This window comes from Anas platyrhynchos, chromosome 19 (genome assembly GCF_047663525.1).
Source record: "Anas platyrhynchos isolate ZD024472 breed Pekin duck chromosome 19, IASCAAS_PekinDuck_T2T, whole genome shotgun sequence".
NCBI classification, from domain to species: domain Eukaryota; kingdom Metazoa; phylum Chordata; class Aves; order Anseriformes; family Anatidae; genus Anas; species Anas platyrhynchos.
Genome location: NC_092605.1, coordinates 3,422,177 through 3,443,585, shown reverse-complemented (window position 1 = coordinate 3,443,585; position 21,409 = coordinate 3,422,177). Strand labels below are relative to the sequence as shown.

General features: G+C 40.0%; 1 protein-coding gene across 3 annotated transcripts in view; it reads right to left on the bottom strand.

Annotated features, from left to right (window-relative positions):
• PRKCA (protein kinase C alpha) overlaps positions 1 to 21,409 on the bottom strand; it is a 169,336-nt gene that overhangs the window by 13,647 nt on the left and 134,280 nt on the right. For 2 of the 3 annotated variants that reach the window (XM_021269952.4, XM_027471337.3), the window contains exons 9-16: positions 19,457 to 19,480; positions 14,504 to 14,647; positions 13,871 to 14,044; positions 10,976 to 11,067; positions 9,339 to 9,401; positions 8,686 to 8,824; positions 2,495 to 2,575; positions 824 to 931 (exon numbers count right to left, since the gene is read on the bottom strand). In XM_021269952.4, coding sequence (XP_021125627.1) covers positions 824 to 931; positions 2,495 to 2,575; positions 8,686 to 8,824; positions 9,339 to 9,401; positions 10,976 to 11,067; positions 13,871 to 14,044; positions 14,504 to 14,647; positions 19,457 to 19,480 — 825 coding nt within the window. The remainder of the gene's footprint in view (positions 1 to 823; positions 932 to 2,494; positions 2,576 to 8,685; positions 8,825 to 9,338; positions 9,402 to 10,975; positions 11,068 to 13,870; positions 14,045 to 14,503; positions 14,648 to 19,456; positions 19,481 to 21,409) is intronic. The other variant, XM_027471338.3, reaches the window with a different exon arrangement.

Sequence of the window (21,409 nt, the reverse complement as noted above, 5' to 3'; positions counted from 1 at the left end):
AGGATTAATATCCAAGTTATATGCAATATTACTTAAATTCTTCCGAAGGAAAGGAAAAAAGTAATGACCAAATTAACTGACACTAAGTGCAGTGATGTAAGACGTCAAAGTAAGGCTTTATAGGGGATGGGTTGGAAAAGCTGCAGAATGACAGTACTCTAGGGAATCACGTCACTAGGGAGTCAAGAGAAAGTCAGATGATTTTTTTTTTTCTGAGCTAATCCCTTCAAATTAAATCATTCTTTTCCTTGAAAACAACAACAACAACTTTGAATCTAAATTGTTGGCCACACAGGTTACAACTGGGACACGATTTCTCCACAGTTCCCTTGTGCTTATGCTGCAGATTTTCACATAGGCTCATCTTTATCTACATTGGAAAATGATTTTTATTAACTCTTTATTCTGCTGCTGTGATTAGGCCTACTGGGCTGAAGACCACAGCATGTTTGCTGGAATATCTGGCATCCATCTAAACTGGGAAATCTCCTCACCTTGCAAAGTTGGGGTTGTGCTGCCAAGGGCTGAGAAGCAAGGCGGGAGGAGACATTTCACACCATCATCCTGTTTATAATTTCTGCTTTGGATTTGGCAGCTACTGACTCTGACATTTGTTCTTACCATAAAATAAGCAGGCACAGCAGGAGGAGCTGAATACTTATCAGTGACACCAAGCGATGAGCACTTTATGACAATATAACTTAGCACAGCCTGACAGAAGTTGCACTTAAAATACTACAGTGCCATAGCAAAGCCAGACAAATTTAGTTATTCATAAAGACAGCCAAAAAGAAGTTTAATGATAAAGAAACATCTATCTCACCCCCTTGCAGATGGAGACGGCTTCTTTGGACAGTGATTTTGGATAGGAAACGTTATGCTCCATTATGGACTGGAAAAGTTCATCTTCATCTTCTCCATCAAATGGAGGCTGTTAAAAATAAGGCACATGTAAGTTAATTACTTTTTTTTTTTTCTTTAATTTTCCACATTTTATGAGATGGCATAGCAATACTATACCATACTGGGTCATGTTAGAGGTTCATTCAGCCCAGCAACCTGCCTCCCAGTCAGGCAGAGATGCCCAAGACATCAGTGTAAGCTGTGGTCCTTGCTCAGGAATACACACCAAGCTTGCAGCCGTCTGCAGCCTGGGGATCTTCATTTCTGTCCCCAACATGGCAGCAAGGTTAATGAAAGGTTTGCTGGATTATCTTCAATGAGTTTATCTTCAAAATTATCTATAGTTTTTAAAGCTACTGTGCACCCGGCAGGCAGCAGCACTTTAAGGGGTAAAGTCTGGAGACTGTAGCTTTCAGTTACCTTGTATTAAAATATATCCACTCCTCACTTAATTCCAGCGAAACCCCAGTTTGTTTTACAAGACATGCACGTAGGCTCTGCTTCTGTGAGGAGCAGGCTGGATCACCAGACAGGGCTGCATTTTATTTTTAAATACAGGTGATGAGGGAAGTGCCTGTGGGTGAGTCCCCCAGGATACGGACACCGTGTAAGTTTGAGCTAATAATAAATCTCACTGACTAAAAAGCACTCAGCTGCCTAATATTTGCAGTGCACACTGTAAATGTTAACAACTGCAGTTGCAACCCTTTAAAAACTTTTTGAAAATGTTGAGTGGAATTTAGTAGAGAAACTTTTAAATGCATTTGGTTAAAATGTATGTTTTAAGCTTAGGAATCACAGAATCACAGAATTGTCTAGGTTGGAAGAGACCTCAAGATCACTGAGTCCAACCTCTGACCTGACACTAACAAGTCCTCCACTAAACCATTAAACCACTAAACCGTATCGCTAAGCCTAACAAGTCCTCCACTAAGCCATATCGCTAAGGAAATGCATACCTCTAGCTAACATTCAATGAAAGCCACCTGCACAAATCTTTTCCAGCTCAAGATGAATCGGGTTCCTGAAGTCGGTAGTTATCTGCCATTTACTGCAGCACAGAGTTGCTTTCCTACTTCAGTGACTCAGAGAGCAGCGTCTCAGTAACTGTGCAGAATAAGGGGTCTGTAACTAAGCTTATTTCAAGCAGTGAGACCCATACTTTACCCCCAGGACACAGAATACAAAAGCTGTATTCGTGTGACTTAACTGCAATGCAGAGCATATGCACAGTCTTATTATGTCTCCCTGCGGTTTCAAGCTACTAAATTATATTTCTTCCATTTGACATGCATTTTCCTGCTAAAGCGTCTCTCTCCCATTCAATTTTGAAGATGGCTATTTAAAACATCGTTACAGTACAAAGGAACCATACTCAAAGGCAGTGCTTTATTATGTGGGTGCAATATAAAGAGCTCTATAAACACGTTCTCAGTGAAGTCAGAGACAGTCAAGAGTACACAGAGATAATATGAGTATGAAAATCCCCATGCTTGTCCCCTAGGGGTCTAGCCCTTTAGCAACTTTTGATAGAGAGCAGCGTTGGACAGGCAGGAAGAGGTCATGGCAAGCACAGGAGGGTAACTCTTACCTGGCCAGCCAACATCTCATAGAGCAGCACTCCGTACGCCCACCAATCCACAGACTTCCCATAGGGCTGGTAAGCAATAATCTGTATAATCACACAGACACAAAAACAAAAATCCAGTTATCCAACATCCAGTCTGGTGACATATTGGATAAATAGTGACACAGAGACAAACATAGTTCTTGTTCTTTGCAAGGACCCAGAAAGCCACCACTGTAATCCTCGCTCCAGCTAATCACTGCTTCCAGCTGGAGTTGGACATTTTTGCAAATGCTATTCTAAACCCACCTGCATTGTTTGGTATTCTGGTATCTTGGGAAATTCAGCTCTTAGGAGATCTTGAGATGTGCATTTGAAGGCAAAGACGGAAGTAGAGTAGCACGATGTAGGAGACAAGACAAAATTTTTTTCCATCCATGTCAAAGCTTCAAGTCATGAGACTCACTAATTTACAGATTATTAATAATTAAGCCTTTCTTTTCAATATTTATGATTTTGTTCCACTCTAAGAAGAATAAAAATTTAAGAGCAAAACCCTGAAAAGCTCAGTTACATTTTCCCAAGTTGCATGATTAAGATACTCTTAGTATGAAACCAGATACCAGTTACACCAAAAAGAAAGCGGTTTCTGCTGTTCAGCCTAATGGAAACATCAAGTGTTTTGCGTCCTCTGGGTTCGCATCTGACTCACCCAGAAGCACAAATTGAGTGCTGAAACAATGAGAGGCTGTGAGTGCAAACAGCACGCAGGTCCCCTTGTGCGTCATTTTCTATTATCAGAACCTGTTCAGAGATCAGCGTTCATTTATTTAAGAGATGCGTTTGGGCATCCTGTAGAGGAGTTCAGAGGTTCAGATACCCTCTCAGATCTCTTTTTAAATAACTGTGAAGGGATAGTGGGCATGGTGAAGGGATGCAGGACATCCCACCTGCACTGGGGAAGGCAGCACTGGGGCTTCCAATATGTTTTGATGTTTTTAGTCTTTGTGAAATAATTGCTAAGACCAGTACAGACCACATATGCCAGATTTCTTAGTTGCCTGAAATAGAAGTTGAACTGGCGAGTTTTGTTATTTCTCAGGGCTGCCTGGCTACGAAACAGAATTAGAGCCTCTATATGAATACACATTTTTTGCTGGGGTAACAGCAGCACATGAATTTAAAATTACTGCACTGTTTCTAAGCAAAAAGTTTCAAATTAAATCACACTTCAAAATGTATTACACAACCAGAGGTAGTGACAAGATTCTCAGCTGAAAGGTGTTACATAAAGGCTATCTTAATTGTCTTTTAGCAGTAGCCACATACGTTGGGCTTTTATAAGATATATTCGGGACATTCATTTCGTGTTACGGTGGTGGACAAACTTGGTTGCCCTCCCTGTCATTTCTATCACCAGCAAGTTCCCAGAGGTCCTGTGGAATCAATGTTGCTTCTTCAAAGACTAAACACTTTCAGAACTTTATCCAGAAAAAACTCTGACCTTTACACAAAGAAAACATTAAAACATTTCATCCTCAACCCCTCTCCCCCAATACTTCCTTGCCTGATGGAACGGCAAGGTGTGTTACCAAAACGGAAGGGGATATTTTTCAGAAGGTCATTAATCTGTAAGGGCAGAACATTTTGTACAATAATCTCACTGCATTTAAGTGGTTTTGGATGGAACAGCATATTTAAATTAGCAAATGAGAGAGAAAGATAGATCCACAGCACTGTGAAAGGAAATCCTAGGAGACAGGCATGGTCTCAGGTCTGTCCAGCATGCTCTGATCTACTTCTCCTCCTAGTGTCAACGAGTTTGATGGGAGCACTGAGGAGAGGAAATATTTCAAGAAGGTAACACAATGTCATAAAATGAAAGATGTAACAAAGCATGGACCTAAGGATGCCATTTACTTAACCAGCAAGAAGCAAGTCAAGATTGGGCTGTTCTCTAAATAGCATTCTCATCAGCAAGTGCAATCTGCCCCAATTAAATTTGCCTTTGTGATAGCATATCAAGCAGAATCATCAAGAGAGACAGAATGAACATGAAAAAACCTCCTACAGTTAACCTAACATATGGTCAGAGTCACGAGAGCACTAAAATTTGTGTCCTATGTCACTGGCTGAAATATTCAGTTGATGCTCCATGTCAGCATCAACAGAAGTGCACGACAAGAGGAGCAGTGGCCCTTCCAAGAGAGCATGCATCTCTCATGTGGAACCAATCGCATAGTAAAAGAGTGGGATTTTGGGAAAGAAATACAGACATCGAGTTCCACTGGAACTGGAAAGGGCCCACTTCAGAGAAGTCCCACTGCAGATGCAATATAAACACTTTTCATTGTATCTATTGAGTAGGAAAAGGTAGGAAAAGTACTTCACTGTCACTGTCCATTGATGTATGTAATACTATAAGGTGTTTTCCTTTAATCCTAATTAAACATGCACATTTGAATCACCTGCTGCACCCCGGTAAGGATATGACACCAGTGAAACACAGCAAACCAATGTGCCACGTTCATGCTCCAACCCGTGTGTCACGCACGGAAACCAACAGCTATACCCACACATAACACTGGGAGTTACTCAAAGCATTAATTGGAAAATGCAAAGCAGAGGAAAGGATGCTCATTTCAAGGAAGGAATTACATGTGGGAGGAAGCAGATGAGTTTTGAATATACAGTCAAACGCAGCGGTACAAAGTCAGCAAGTTCTAAACAACGCATTTTCAGCAGCTCCCTCCTCATCCCGCAATCACTGTGCATTACCTCCCAGCTGCTGCACCCAGAGCCAGCACTGCCGGCCTGGCAGCAGCTGCCAACGTCAGCCTATCTGCAGGTACAGGCTTTGGTATCTCTTGGAATAAATACAGGCACATTACTAACGAGGGGCATATTAACACTGACCTTCTGTCTCACCGCAGTGAGCAGAGCAGACCCACAGAGCAGTGAGGGGGCTGTGGGACCAGAAATGAAGACCCATCCCCTCCTCCTGCTATGGCCTCTGTTTTCTACTGGTCCGGCAGGAATGGAAAGTTGATAAGATCCTTCCTTCCCCTCCTTCTCCACCACTATTTAAATGATTGCCTTTTTGCATTTCAAATGTCCTATTTCCCCTACCGATGATTGTATTTTTAAGGGTTCTGCCTGTTCAGGTTCTGTGGATTTGAGAGCTCAGGAGGAATTTCTTGCATCAAGCCAAACTGGCTGAGCAATGTTGACTGCATTTTTTCCTTTCTTTTTTTTTTTTTTTTTTGCCTCCAAGGAAGGCACAGTGAAGAGCAGGACACGGAGATTAATACCAGCAATTTGTAGGAATGTTTAGATCATTGCCACTTGCAGCTGGTAGCCAGTTGGGATGAAAAGATTATATCCCCAAGGCAAAAGAAAGAGTCTTTTGTGAACATCTCTTACGTCTACTGGAAAACTTAAAGCACAGTTATTAAAAGAAATAAATATAACTAGCATGAGAAACAATCAAACACACACTTTCCAAACCTTTGCAATACCTACTACCCTCTCCTAATCCTGGCAACTGCAGTTAGAACTTCAGGTCTGAGGCTATTTGACAGAGGAGAAGGGAAAAGGAAATTTTTATTTTAAAGTCTGCTGAAATTCAAAACCATTCTTCCAGGTGCTGCCAGGGTGCTCATGGAAGGGTTCAGAACTGCACCGCAGGCAGCGGGTGGTGCTGCCAGGATCCCCACTAAGCCTCGACATCCATCTGCATCTGTCTCTCTTGACTAGTCAAGGAAATACGAAGTATTAATCGATTTCAAGGCTATTATATTGCCCTGATCATAAATATTTATGTTTAAGTTCAGCACATCAATAAATACCAGAGAACCACTGTTTGCTTGACAGATGTGGTCAAACCCAGGATTCAGCCAGTTCAGCCTCTGCATACTTCCCAAATTGTGTATGATTAAAAAAAGGAATATTAATACCAGTGTGTTATACACCAGTGTGTAACAACAAATCCCCAAGCATATAAAAGAAAAGCAGTATTTTACAGCGAGTACATGGAAGTGCACATCCACCTTTCTGAATGCTGTGCCACCATTCCCCTGCATTTCTGTGCCAAGGTCATCCACGTGAAGCCAGCTGAGATGTCCCTGTATGGCCCCATCTGACCCCTGCACCCCAGCCATGCTACCTCTGAACTGCCTGGGGATAGCTCATGGAGAGACAGCGGGGGTCCTTCAGAACCCACTGCAGTCATGCCATTTCCCTAACACTGACCAAAAGGGCTAGTTCTGTATTTTTGAGTGCTCCACACTCACAGGACAGCTCCACTCCAGATTTCTCAAACAGTTTATTTAGATTTAGCCCATTTATCTTCATGCAGCAGGGAATAATACTCTGGAAACGCATCCTCATTATAATCTATTATACATCTTAGCCCATGGGAACATGCTCCTGGAAGCCAGACATCAACCTTACTTTGAAGTTTATCACAGGGCTAGTTAGCAACTTGTTAGTCACAATAATGTCTTCAGAAACTAAAGAAAATTGTCTAACCAAAAAAAATAATACAAAATCTGTTCGTAAGATAACGGAAAGACTAATTTCCTCCCAGTGACTGAATGTTTTGGTAAAAGGTTTATTTCTTCACATTGCATTTCCAAATAAATTAAAATAAATCATTCCAACACTGACCCATATTGAGCATTTTGGCACTGATAATACGTTCTTTGGTATTAGCTGGCACAAGCTGGTTGCCACAGAAAGGAGACTTTTTGATTTGTCATATTGGCTTCATTTATGTTTTGACAGGAGAAAATGAAATACTGCTCTGGTTGTTCTGATATCCTGTAGCAAGCAACAGCAATTTGTGGAAAAAAAAAAAAAAAAAGGTTTTATAATACATAGTATTTCACTCTGAAAAGCGTGAATTAACAACTAGAAAAAAATAAACTATTTTTCATTCCAATTTCATAAAGATGACAAAATTCACCTTAGACACTAATTTACTTGTCCATGTATAAATCTCCTATATTCCAACAAACATTCAATTACAGCCAGAAATGTTCCAGCCAGCGCTGCCTCTTGCTCAGCACTCGGTGAAACACAGCGTCTCTTGGATCAGGATACAGCCTCTTGCCTTGAATTTGCAGCCAAACAAATCAAGACTCTTGAAAGCTCAGTACGCACAAACACCAGATTTTAATATTCATATATTTGAATAATTTCCAAATCACCACATGTGCTTGTTTTTCATGTCTTATACCTAGACTATTGAAATACAAATCATATCCAGACTAAAAAATCTTAACTCTAAACTCCTATTTCTCTATCTCAGTGCTTTAAAATAGAGCTGTGTTTCTCATCACCCAATTTGCATTTTAGACACATTGCAGCTAGGTTCGTGTTTGAATGGGATTTTCAGTACTTTGGTAGCTTGAATGCAGCAGAGGTACTGGTAAGTCGTGGAAAACCCTAGTCAAAGTATGGATTTATGACATCAATTTCGTTCAAGTCCTGATCTTACAGCTTAGTTGAGGCTTTTGATGACTGGCGTTTTCCCGAGATCAAAAGCAGGACCTCAGGACAACTACACACCCCCTGTAAGACAGGGCCTGGAGCGGACCCAAGTAGCTTCGTAGGGAGGTCATTGAAAAGTTTCAAGGCCTCATCAGTCACTTTCCAAAAATCAATGAGATTTGTGTTTTCCTGAAAATGCTGAACAACCTTTAAAGATATGTATTTTGGCAGCTGTGTGAACCTATAGAGAAAAACATTAAAGAAACTATGTTATAAAATATATGTTTGCTGATAAATCAGCAAATAAAATGTTTGCTGATCTCATCAATAAAATGTTTGCTGATCTCATCAGCAACCCTCTTGAACTTCCTCTGACTTCACACTGAAGCACAATTTTGTATAACAACATTTTCAGGCTACAAATTAAAAATCACAAGGGGGTGAGCTTGCTTATTTAGTCTTTGCTAGTACAAACAAAATTTGAAATACTGATCTCATACCAAATAAAGTTTTCCATCAACTAGATACATTTTAAAGTAGTGAGGTCTTACTGATGTAACTGTATTAATTCATGAAGTTATTCAGTACCCCTATAGAAATACAAGTGGTACCATCCACAGAGTATCCACAGCTCCGGCTATCGACATTTGGAGGTGTGAGATGTGAGTGCTGACAATTCTCATTTGAGAGACAATAAGATTCTTGAAAGGGTAAATATTTACCTCTGGTGCAATGTAGTCTGGAGTGCCACAGAAGGTCCTGGTTGTTACTCCGTCTAACATATGTTCCTTGCACATTCCAAAATCGGCAATTTTGATGTGTCCTTCTGAATCCAACATCACATTATCTAATTTCAGATCTCTATAAAGAATCACAGGGATTTAATGTTAATGCTTAGGATCAATTAGGGCCAACTTATCTACTTCTGTGGCCAGGTGAGGGATATGTGCAGCTTTCTGGGGGTGGAGGGACGGGGGAGGTGTGTACATGGCACTCTGCAGTCCCAAGGGAGCTGGGCACCTCCGTGCAGATATATGAGAATAGCCATAAGCATCAAAAACCAACAAATAATGAAGAGAGAGCTGTGGATGATAATGAGCACACTCTCACTGACCCTCATGAACTTTCAAACAGGAAAGCACAAGATGTTTCACCTTTTTGAGAGTTTTCACTTGAATTGATTGGGCAGAGCACAGAAAAGTTCAGGTAAAGCAGAGGCTTTGGTTTCAGTGCTCCAACAACAACACAACCAACAGAATGCTGCTGCAATTGCTTTTTGTAACGCGTTTTAAAAATGAACTGAAAAATTCAAGAAACTGATCATTTAAGGGTTTTAAAAATAGTTCAGAAATGGCTTACAACAGATTATACTCACCTATAAATAATCCCTCTGTTATGGAGAAAGAATAACCCAACCGAGATCTCAGCTGCATAGAACCTGTATGAAAAAAGCCCAACAGATTTCATATTGCCTCATGATTTCCCTCTCACAAAATACTTTGGAAATGCATCATGGTAAAAAATGATAACATAAGTATAAAAATATACATTATAGGTAGACATAAAAGATATATTACTTCAAATTTACTTTAATAGATACAATTAATTTTGAGTATTTGATGATAAGATAGTACAGATTTTATTTATTTATTTATTTTTAAATTGGAAACTTCTCCCTAGACCAGAAAAAAAACTTTCTGCAGCTGAAGTGCAGCATTTTTACTGCACTGATCAGTCTGCCTGCATAGGTCATTATCTCTAATCACATATCAATGCTGAATTCAGGATGCAATTCAATTTACATTGCAATTCATATGGCACCAAATCATTTGCAGAAATAGTATTCCTTTATACAGGCTGTTAATGGATTAATTACATAAAACTAATTAAAATGATTACCATATAAAATATAATTGCTGAATGTAGTTAAAGGATATATAATATTGATGGATGTTTGAAGCCTGTTGCTGCACAAATTATAGGCAAGAAGATTATCCAAAGACAAGATTATTTTTTAGGCTAGCATAAGGAAAATGAATGCTTAGCTCTGAAACCAGAGCTATTTGTGGACGTGTGTGAACGAATATGCTCCACAGGCGTGAGCTGTCATAAAGCACTGTTTCCAACTGGTGTTCAGCAAGTTACATTAGCTGGGGACCAAGAGTGTTCTGACAGCACTGAGTTTTCATTTAGCGAGTTGTTGACACTCTGTTTTATATCAAACGCTTATATTTAGAAGGCCTCTCATTTAAACAAGCCCTGATTATTTAAATCAAAATGAGAAATTATTTTAGCCAAATTCTTAAACAGAATCGGTCACACTTGATTTTAAAGTTTCACTGGTAAATGATTTATGAAACACTAATAAATGATGACGAGATGTTTTAAGCATGACTAAAATGGTACTGATGGTATCCACATTTGGGTATGTTGCAGATCATTATCAGTTACTCACTGATATGCCAGATGTACAATAATCTAAAAGGGACCATGTATATAAACAACTTCTAATCATTTAGTAACTTCTCACAAATAAAACTTCTATAAAAAGTAGAATTACAGAACTTCTTATAAGCTATACATTGAATTTATCTTGTATAAACTCTATCAAAATGTGAAGTGTATTTCTAAAACTTTCCCTATAATATTAATTCAGATTGAAATGTTCTTGCTTTTGTTATATACTTGCTTTTAAAAGCAACATGAGAATACTAAGTAATACTTTTAATTTCCTGTTGCCTTGTTTAAATTGTCACTTTTAAAGCACACACTGCCTTTGTTTTGCTGTATTGTTTAATAAAGGTATGACTACCTTTGGCCTGTGTGCACAAATAACATTTTCAAAATAAACTTCTTTTGGGTCTTAAAAAACGCAATCAAAAAAAGGACAGCCTAGACTTCAGACTAAACCTAGGAAGATGCTACTAGATAGTGTGACAAAGAAATCTAACCCTCTTACAGGGTAAAATTAAGATGATGACACGATTTAAATATATAAACATGAACACTCACACTGCTTGTGGCTCCTTAAATTTTCCTACTTGCTGAATGTGATACATGAGATCACCACCATTCACATATTCCATAACAAAATACAGGCGGTCCTAGGATAAAGTATTAAAGATGCACATAAATACTTTAGACATAATATTAGATATGCATTGATCGGCAAAAAAATCACTGATATGATATTATAAAGCTTTTAAGATTATTGGGACCGGTTGTACATTCTGGCAGAATTGATAGATCAGGAAATGGAAATGGGATGTTTTGTAAAACCTGCAAGAGTAAATGACTGATGGGACCTGTCTAGTTTTGCCAATTTTAGTGATGCAATTTTATATATTAGTTGTCTACAATGTTCCCATAATTACTCACATATAGTTCTGTCTGTTAAAAAGAAATGTGAAAAAGCATTAAAGATGGTTGAAAATTCTTACTTTCAGCCCATTCCTAATGCCTCCTAATAAGTTTTCCTTCTTAGGAAGTATATATTTTTCTTCTCATAACTAAAAGGAGGCAAGAAAAGAAGTTAAAGGGTTTACAAAAGTATCTTCTACTTTCACCAGTGACACCAAGTTCCTTTCTCACAAGTCCCTATTTCAGCTAAAGAAGGACTGCAATAAAGTATTTTGAAGGGTGCTTTTTCTTCAACAGTTAAGACTTTTAAAATCCACACCCAGGTATCTCAAGTGAAACAGGACACAACATATTGGAGTGCACTTATATAGTATTTTCCCCACTTAGTGACCTTCAGACAGTAAGACTTGAAGCAATCTGTTCCCCATTTTCCAGAGGACTAAAATTGACCTCTTCCAAGTGCCTTCTGTACAAATACATTGTTCACACTCTACGAACATCTTTTATTTAGGGTGGATGATTTAGGCCACCTAGCTTTGAAAATTCTGGCAGACAACAATATGGCAAGCTTGTTTTCTGCAGTCACAACATGATCCAGATAGCATATCAGATGCATTAACAGTCTTCCTCCCAATTGCAGAAGAGATATTTTTGGCTTCCTTTGATTTTCCTTTATTTATTTTGGATGGAAGCATTATCTTGAAGTATTTATATGAAAGTTCCCAATAATCTGATGGGAAAGAAACTCATTATTAAGATGCTCTGGTATAACCTCTATTCCCACTCTTTCCTTCAGAACCACCAATTGGAAGTAGGAAGTCTCTACTTGTCCAGAAACTAAGCTTTTATAACATTAACATACATTTAAAAGCTTTGATTTTCTAAGCTAAGTCCAACAGACGAGCCATAGGCAAAATGGTTAATTGGCCAGATCTGAACTATAAAATTTAGATTTTTATATGAATTGTCTTATTGTAAAATCCATGGCAACAGAAGCCTGCAAGGAAAAAGAGCAGCTCAAAACATTAACAACAATTCATCAGTTTTTTCTATGACCAAACAGCATATGCTTTTTCTTCTCTTTCATTTTGAATTTTTCATTTTTGTAGCTAATGCTAATCCTCCAGAGCATTTCACAGCACCAAGTGCAAAGTACTCTACACTTAGGAAAACATGACGTAAATGAGGTAAAGGTGTTTGCAATATTTGTCTAGACCTTTATGTGGCCACGTTGTTCTTGTATGTGATCATCCGGAAAAATTATATTGCAAATACTAAAAACCTCAACTTTTTTCCTCCATTCCCCTTAGCGAGAAAACACTAGACATTTGTACATTTTACATTAAAAAAGAAGCTGCCCAAAAGAAAGATAAGATTAATCAAAGTGGTTTTTCAATTACTGATGACACTAAGCTTTTTGATTACTAATGAAACATTGTAAAGATATACATAATTGCAGGGAAAAAAGTCTATTTCTTACTAGCTTTCATCCTATTACAGCTATCTTCATTTTTGAAGTAGAGGCAGTAAGAATATTATAGAAAGCAAAAAATTACCAAATGCAATAGTTCCCAGATTCATGTTTTACTGTGCTTAATTATGTTTGCAAATCATTCAGGCCATTTTCTGCTCAGAGATTTGTAGATACTAAAAAGAGTTGGAAAATGCCCCTAACAACACAGACAATTGTACTATGAAATGGTGACAGGATGACATGATGTGTTTGTGGAATATTACGATGTTATTACTTCAAACTAACTAGTTTTTTGTTTGTTGTTTTGATTCAAACCATCTGATGTGGAAGATATGGAATAGTCAAGTGGAAAAATAACATACGTATGTCCTTTTGTCACCCCATTAAGCTACAGCCCACTGCTGGGGCACTAATTCAGGGCTATCATCATTAAGACAGCTCCAAGGCAAGACAAGAAGAGCCTTGACTTTGTGTCAATAAAGGCAACTCCAAGAAGGCAGCACCCACTGAGAGCCAACTGCCTGCCATGCTGCTTTCAGACCAGTACAGTGCCGCTGGATTGTCAGAGTCATTCTGGAGTCTGTCTTTGGGAGATTTTTTGCAATGTGATGGGGAAATCTCCACTGTGTTTATTTATAGAAAATGAAGAAAAAAAGCCCAATGCTTTTTTCTGTGTCAGGGGTACAAGCAAAACAAATTAAATCCATCAACATTGATTCATGAGTAATGCCCTTGTGATAAAATAAGCACCATTAAGACTTTACAAGTACTATCCTCAGATCCTTAAATGTATTTAGGAACCTTTGAGAATCTGGGTTTAAGGGTCTGACTTAGCAAAGCACACATTATTAAATTTACAAATTTTCCCACTAGTCTGCTGGATTTACTATATGAAGAAAAATCTATAATCCTAGATTTTAAGTTTAAAACCATAAGGGGTGTCTCTCTCTTCACTGTTTCCTATGTGAAGAACCTATGGAATACAGGTTGCGTAATAATACAAGTTATTGAACTGACATAATTCATGATCACATAGTGTAGAAAACATCACAGTTGCAAGAGAGCTCACGTACAACTGTTTGGAAACAAGAGTGAAGTTGTGTTAGGAATGGTGGTTTATCCTGCAAAGCCAGCACTCGTTTTTCAACCATTGTACACTCAACATCATCGTCCTGAATCACCACATCTTTTTTCAGTATTTTGATTGCATAGAGCTCCTCTGTCCCCTTCCTGTCTGCCAGCATCACCTGCACAAAAAGAAACAAGAGTGAAAATCTTCCTACCTACCAATGGGAGAAGGTGACTCATATGCCCCATTTATTGTATAGATGGCAATCCAGCTCTTGTGTACAGACTAAGTCGATCAAAACTCCAAAAATATCATCATTAGTCACCTACTGCAATGGGATGTACCAGTCGTTTTAGACAATGCCTGAGCCAAAACTCGCTGGTTTATCATAGGCATATTGCCCAGGGGATGATAAAATGCTAAATCCCTGAGGACTTCTCCAGAAAAGGGCACATCATCATATAAGTATCTGATAAAATGTCAGAAAAATAGCAGTCCTTTCTCTTGACTAACAGATTTCAAATACATATATATGTACTATTCATGATTCTTCCCAATATCCAGCCCTACCAACGCTGGTGACTTCCAGAACTGGCAGAGTGACCTAGGTAAAAGGCAAGTTGTCGAGAATTCTTACCTTTCCAAAGCTCCCCTTTCCAAGAACCATAAGAAAGTTGAAATCTGTCAGCTTCACCCTGTCCAGATTGTTGGATGGCGCACTTGAATTCCTGTCTTCTGATGGAGTAATGACTTTGTTACCAGCTGGCCCAAGTTTGGCTTTCTGAAGAACATATACACACATATACACACAAAAATGGGAAAGTGAGAAGAGTAGCCTGTCTTCTTGGCAGAACTGGTTAATGTTAGATCGGAGATGACCTTATCTGAGACGGCATTCTCGAGAGAAAGGCTGCATAACAAAATTTGCACAGACACAAGTTCAAAGACTCATTCCAACAATACTTTTGACATTATTGAGTGAATTAAAGTGGAAAACTGTGTTCATGTATAACCAGATAAAAGCAGATAGACTTATCTGGTTATCAGAGCAAAACCAAAGCAAAAAACAAAGCCAAAGGAAAAAAACAAAACACTTATATTCATGCCAAAAGCAGGCTTGACTGGCATTTTTATTTCAAAATACAAAAAATGCTCTTCAAAGATTTCATGCTATAATCTACATAAGGTATTCTAGATATAAACACTCTCTTCAGCACGTTCTCTTTTAAAATATAATTCTTAAAGACACTCTGCATAGCAAGAGTTAGGAAATCTTTGACATGCATTAAAAAAAATAACCTGCTTAAAAAAGAAAAAAGAGAGAAAAGAATTAATGCAGATGAACATGGGCACTTTCAAATTAGCATTACAATCAACTTTGATTTTCAATCAAGCGTTGATCTGGAAAAGGGAGGAAGGGAAGCTGGAGGTGCCCCATCCCTGGAGGTGCCCAAGGCCAGGCTGGAGGGGGCTTTGGACAGCCTGGGCTGGTGGGAGGCATCCTTGCCTATGGCAGGGGGGTGGAATAATGGGCTGTAGGGTCCTTCCAACCTGAACCAGTCTATGATTCTATTTCATTCAAAGGTTCTGTCTTGGCAAGACAGTCTGGTTCGTAGAAGGTTGCAGCAGTCTCAGTATTTCACATGAGACACCGTATAGTTGCTCAGGTAAGTTGCATTTCAAATCTTGAAGTTAACAAAAGCGAAAAAAGTAAGACTCACCAAAAGATAATGCGGGCTAGAACACAATATCCCTCTTTTTCTCAAACTTATCCCACATACCAGCAGGAGCAAAGCCATGAATGTTTAATAATAGTATTACTTTGGGATATAAGTGCTTTCCCCCAAGAATCTAATGAGTTCGCATGTAAATAATCCCTAATATAGTTAATTTATTTTGTGCCATTGACATATGCTTGACATTTAAGGATAACTACTTTTCTCACTATGCCATAAAAGGACAGTAGTTGCATATTATCCATTTTACAGATAAAAAAAATAAATCTAGAAATCAAAGTGTATCAAAGTGTCACACAATAAATCACCTTAAAAGCTTGGCCTGACATATAACTTTTGCAGCTTCACTGGAAACTGGAAAATACAAACTTTCCCTTCTCCAGACAAGTTTAGAAGCTTAACGTTGGAAGGGATGGCTTGATTCAGAGACTCCAGCCCTCTACTGCTGCGAGCAGGCATGTCAAGTAACCCTTGCATAAACTAACCACATCTGCAAGAGCATATTAGGATTCATAGGTGCAGAAAATCTTCTACTGGCCATATGAATATGGGTTTTAGCAGTTTAGACCTTTTTTTCCTTTTTTTTTTTTTTTTTTTTTTGTAGTACAGCTTAAATCATGGAATTCCTTCCACCATCATTAATATTTGAGTGCATGAAAGCAGCACCTGGAGATGCCAGTCAGGATGGGGGACTGCACAAACATTTAGGAAGAGCAAGTCCTGAGCATCAGCCTAGATTCCTGATTCTGCAAGGCATTGTCCCTTGGCAGGTGCTGCTATTGGTGCAAATCCAGGGGCTTTAATGGAGCTTTTTGCCTTTCAAGGCCTTAAGACTCATGCAAGACCTGTGTAAGACTGAGCCTTAAGTAAATGAAGTAAAAAACAAAACAAACAAAAAATCCTAATATCCTGTATTTTTACAAGATGAAGAAATGGTTTAAACAAGCAGCTTTGCTGGACATGTTTTTGTGACTCTCACATATGTGATATCAGATAAAAGTTCTTGTTCTTGTGATACGAGAAGAAATTTCAATATCCGCTTTGCCACCAAGCAAGAGATCTAAATCAGGCACTGACTGGAAAATGCTAGTTTTATTCCTTATACTTTAAACCAACTGGGCAGCCTGTTTGAAAAATGTGCCACTCAGAACCACAAAGGGAGTTCTGTTCCGAGGCTGCTCGCTCTGTTTGTCCATCCTCGAGCACTGCTCCCTGGGGCTCGGTGTGACCTGTGCTTTCCCAGGGAGCTGCAGCTCACCCCAATTAAGGCCACGGAGGATGAAAGTGCCAGGATGCGAAGGCAGCATCCTAAAATAATACTGGAGAACCAAGCAAAGGCCTCTCTGCACTCACCAGAGCACAAGGCGGCTGCGGCCTGCACTGCGGGAAGCTGGCAATCCCGCCGTTGTGCCACCAGCCTCAGCTGCCTCGTTAGCCCAAGTGCTGCCTCGTTAGCCCCCAAGTACTGCCTCTGTTCATGAGGCAGGAGGAGCTCACTCACAGCTTGATGTGCTGCACTGTACAGACCTTCTCCTGAGCATGTGCCTTCGGCATCCTGCTGAGAATTTTGGCCCGCTCAAGGAACGAGCCTTGTTAGAAAGACAATCCAAAGCACAGCTGCATCCCAGAGCAAACAGAGAACCCTGCTGCAAACTGTACATGAGAAAACAGGAAAATGGTACCCATGAAATGCTCAAGAGTGACCAGACTGACCCAAAGAAAGCACATGGACCCAAACGGAATGGCCTAAGGACCTGATCAAATTGCCGTCACCTTACCAAAGGTCCACATCCCTTCAGACAGGCCACTGACCATCCGTTCATGAGCATGAACAAAACCTGTTTTCACAGCTACCATGTGAATTCCTTTTAGAGCTTTTTGGCTTAAGGTCCTAGTGAAAGCATAGTGGGAGTTTCAAAGCTGGTAAACAAGTAGCGAAAGAAAAATAGGAAACAATACTCATCCCAGACAAAACGTTTTACAGATGATCCATTGAGAGCTTCCCAAAATACCACCACAAAATGCTTCAGTTAACACTTTGCCACAGGCATATCATTTTATCTTCCTCTTAGTACTATTTACAAAAATTTCCAGAGTTACTGGAACAAAAGTAGACTGTGGGCATTCAAACAAAATCAGATAAGCACAGTCTAGTCATTACAGATCCCACCTGTGCGACCAAGTTTTTTTACTTTAACCTTGACTTTTTGCAGAACCTTACCCAGAATATGGGTCAAGACAAAAGTACTTCAGAAACTCATCTAATGATTTCTGGTTATGACTAAAGGATTAGGAAAATTTCTTCAAATACCAATATTGTTTTGCCTAAAAGTCTACAAACAAATGTTGTGCCCTAATGTGAGCATTGGGTGGAGGTACTGGGAAACAATCATTTGCTTACAGGTTTAGTAAAGAATTGAGGAGAGAACCTGGAGAAGACCTCACCTGCCCCCATTGCTGTAGCTATTCCTGAAGGGTTTCCACCATCTGCCCGTGCCTTCATCTCACCCCCTAGTTGAACATTTTGTTGGCTGTGCTGATTGGAGTTGTTTAATGGTGCTATATACAATGGGATAACCATGTACGTACAAACTTTCTTCACATAAAGCCATGCTAATCTCTTGGTATGAGCCACATGGGAAATAACTCGCTGAAAATACATTTCACTAGAAAAACACTTTTCTCCAGCTTCTTGCATACCTTAACATGTGAGGTCATTGTTTCTTCATATGAGAAACAATCTTTCTTTTTACTTCAGATGTGGAGCTACAAACCAAAACTGTTGTTAAAATACAGTCCCAGTGAGAAGCACAATGTATTTTAATTTGCATAAATGAAACGTAAAACCACACACCATTTCTTTCACCATTACCTCTGCATCCAGGGTTGCCCATGATGAATAACTTTACTATATATTGGAAAGGAAGAAAATCTGTTTGAGGCTTATGCTTTGTTAAGGCCAATTTAAGCACCGAAAATAGGACAGATATTGGATAGAAATGTTTTCCAGAGCTCTGGGAAATGCTGTTTCAACAGTGCTAACCACAGAGGAATAAAGAGACCCAGGGCTCTGTTTGATAGATAAACTGTGCGTAAGGAGAGCAATTTGTGGTGCAGAGCCTTAGGAACGCACAGCTGAAGAGCAGGGCACTGGGACCTGAGCCACGCAGAGAGGAAGGCCCCAGATACGATACCACAGACCTTGTTCCCTAAAGCTGACATTGTGAAATGCTGCCCAGATCTTTCTGGATCTTGCACAGATCCATCGTTTCCTCTTCAAACTCTGGTCTTATAAACAGCTCAAGCAATGTTTTTTTTTTTCTCAGGTGTTCACACCCAGTTTGTCGAATGGGAGCAGGTTTTCTTACAGTCAGATACGGCTGGAAAAAAAGGAATGATGTGGCAAACAGCTGGAACGGATGGAAGAGGTAGATGTGAAAGGAGGAAGAGCGAACTGGGATCACAACCTACTGGTTGCTGTCTTAGAGAGAAGCATATTTCATAAAAAGCAATTTTTACAAAGTTACTTAAATGCTCCATATTATTTTGGGACTTACTCATCCTTATAGAGTTATGAGTACCACAATTTAAACTGTTTTATTGATTATATATATTAGGGTTTTTTACAATAGCAGGAATGCCTTTGCTTACTTAAATTTGTCCACAAACTCTCCCAGCACACTGTAAACTACTTTTGATAAAAGCACAGCATTTTCACAACCAAATCAGCTTGCAGCAAACAAACCAGAATAAAGGCACGTTAAAGATAAATTAGTTTGCACTGGGAGCAGAAGAGTTAATCTTAAAAGAAAACAAGACATGCACATCATCTTACTTCTTTGGCTTGGACGCACCTTATCTCGGCCAGTTCTTTTGCCCTGAAACCACAGGTGAGACGTTATCTATTCAGCCCAAATGCACTTCTTTAGGGAGTTTTATAGAAGTTACAGAGTGTTACATTGGAGAGTCTCTTCAGACTCGGTACGTGCTTTCTAGATAAGACAGCTCAGGTTCTGTAGTAAAAAATGCTCTTTTAAAATAAATTCTTCGTGGAAAAATTGTTTTTTAATTTATATGAATAGCTGTTCTCCAAAACCTACTGAGAAGTGTGAAGCACAGAAGTGGTTTAGGGAACAGTAATCCATCAGTGCACTCAGCTTTCAGTCGCGCTATGTTCTCATAGAGTCTTTTCAATGCTGGCTTCCAAAACTGCCAAATCTTGCTGCCAGCCCCCGCTGCCCTCCCTGCGCAGCTGCAGAAGGGCAAGGCCACATTGTTCCCCATGACAACACGTTCCAGCTGCCACAAGGCCCTGCAGCACGCAGGGCACCGAGGATGTATTTCGTGGTTGTCACGGCAACTCGCTCTGAGCAAGTTCCCGGATGCCCGGTGGGGAGATCTACTGGTAACAGGTTTTCAAGAGGAGAAAGAGGTAAACAAAAAAAATATTTAACGACAATGCCGAATTCATGTTGCTTGTGGGGAGGTACGTAGACATTGAGTACACGCCACTTCTGTTTGGAAACAGCACCCCTATGGCCACGTTTCATCTGCTACTTGTTGGCTCCACTGACACCTACTGGGAGAAGAAATGGAGAGCCTTGCTGCCAGCACCTGAGCCTCCTGGAGGCCGGCATCGCTGCTGCTTGCCACACACCAGCCTCGTCTCCCCTCCTCGACTGCAGAGCCCACCTAGCACACGCTGGTCTGCCCTGTTCAGCTGTCAACAGCGCGTGAGTGATGCTGCATCAGAGAGCAGCACTCTCGTCAGCCTCCATCACAAAAAATCACAATTTTGACAGGCCAGCAGTCTAACGATTGACTGACCAGGCTCGCCGCAGGCTTTATCTGGGGTCCCAAAGCTTTCTTGAGATCAGCCAAGCAGGAACGTTCTCTTATCATGATTCAATCCCTCTGTAAAACTCTGACAAAATCCCTGCCTCTCACCCTGCAGTGAGGCTTCACCAGCTCCTCACTAGACCCCAGCAGGCTCCTCAGATAACAACTTGTCTCAGGCTAGCCCGCCTTGTTCCCACTGTTTCCTTTCCTAATTCTGAGGTTAGCCCAAAGCCATTGCAGGGCCGTGGGTAACCTGCTTCTGCACATCACTTCCAGATGTGGAGCAGCAACTGGTGAGAAGCAAGGGAAGGAGCAGCCGGACCCTCCTGTTTAGGTGTCACTGTGGCAGCCGATGCCCACTCATGCCTGACACCCCCTGGACTCAGCGCAAGAAGCATCGGAGCAGCTCCAATCTTGAGCAGATGCTCAGAGATATCACTGAGAGAAATGCAAAGCTCACCCTTGGGATGTAGAAAGGAGAAACTGAAATAGTTGATCAGAAACGCAGGGAAGGACAAAAAGCCCTCTTAGGGTTTCAAGTCATGAAAACTCGGTGGGGATTTTGATCAGCCTAACAAGTTGAGCCATTAGCAAGCCTTTAATAAACTAAATAAAGCCAATAAATTTCAAGTCACAATCTGGAGGAAAAAAACCTTCTCCTCAGTGAAATGTGCTCCATCATTGTGGCAGCTTGTTTCTTATATTATTGCATTTCCAATTCCATGTAATTATAGATGTTGTGAAGGGCTATCAATTTCCTACTTTATACAACTTAATTGTCAGGATGGTGATAACTTGAAATGAGAAGAGTTCGTTTCTAAGCTCCAGCAAGGCCTAATACTTCACCAGACTGAGTTTTAAGCTCAATAACGTAACTTAATGCAAGCTTATAACTCATTAGCAGAGAGTTTTGTAGCCATGGAAACAACCCAGAAAAGAGAAAGTTACAGCCTGGGCTCGGGATGGTT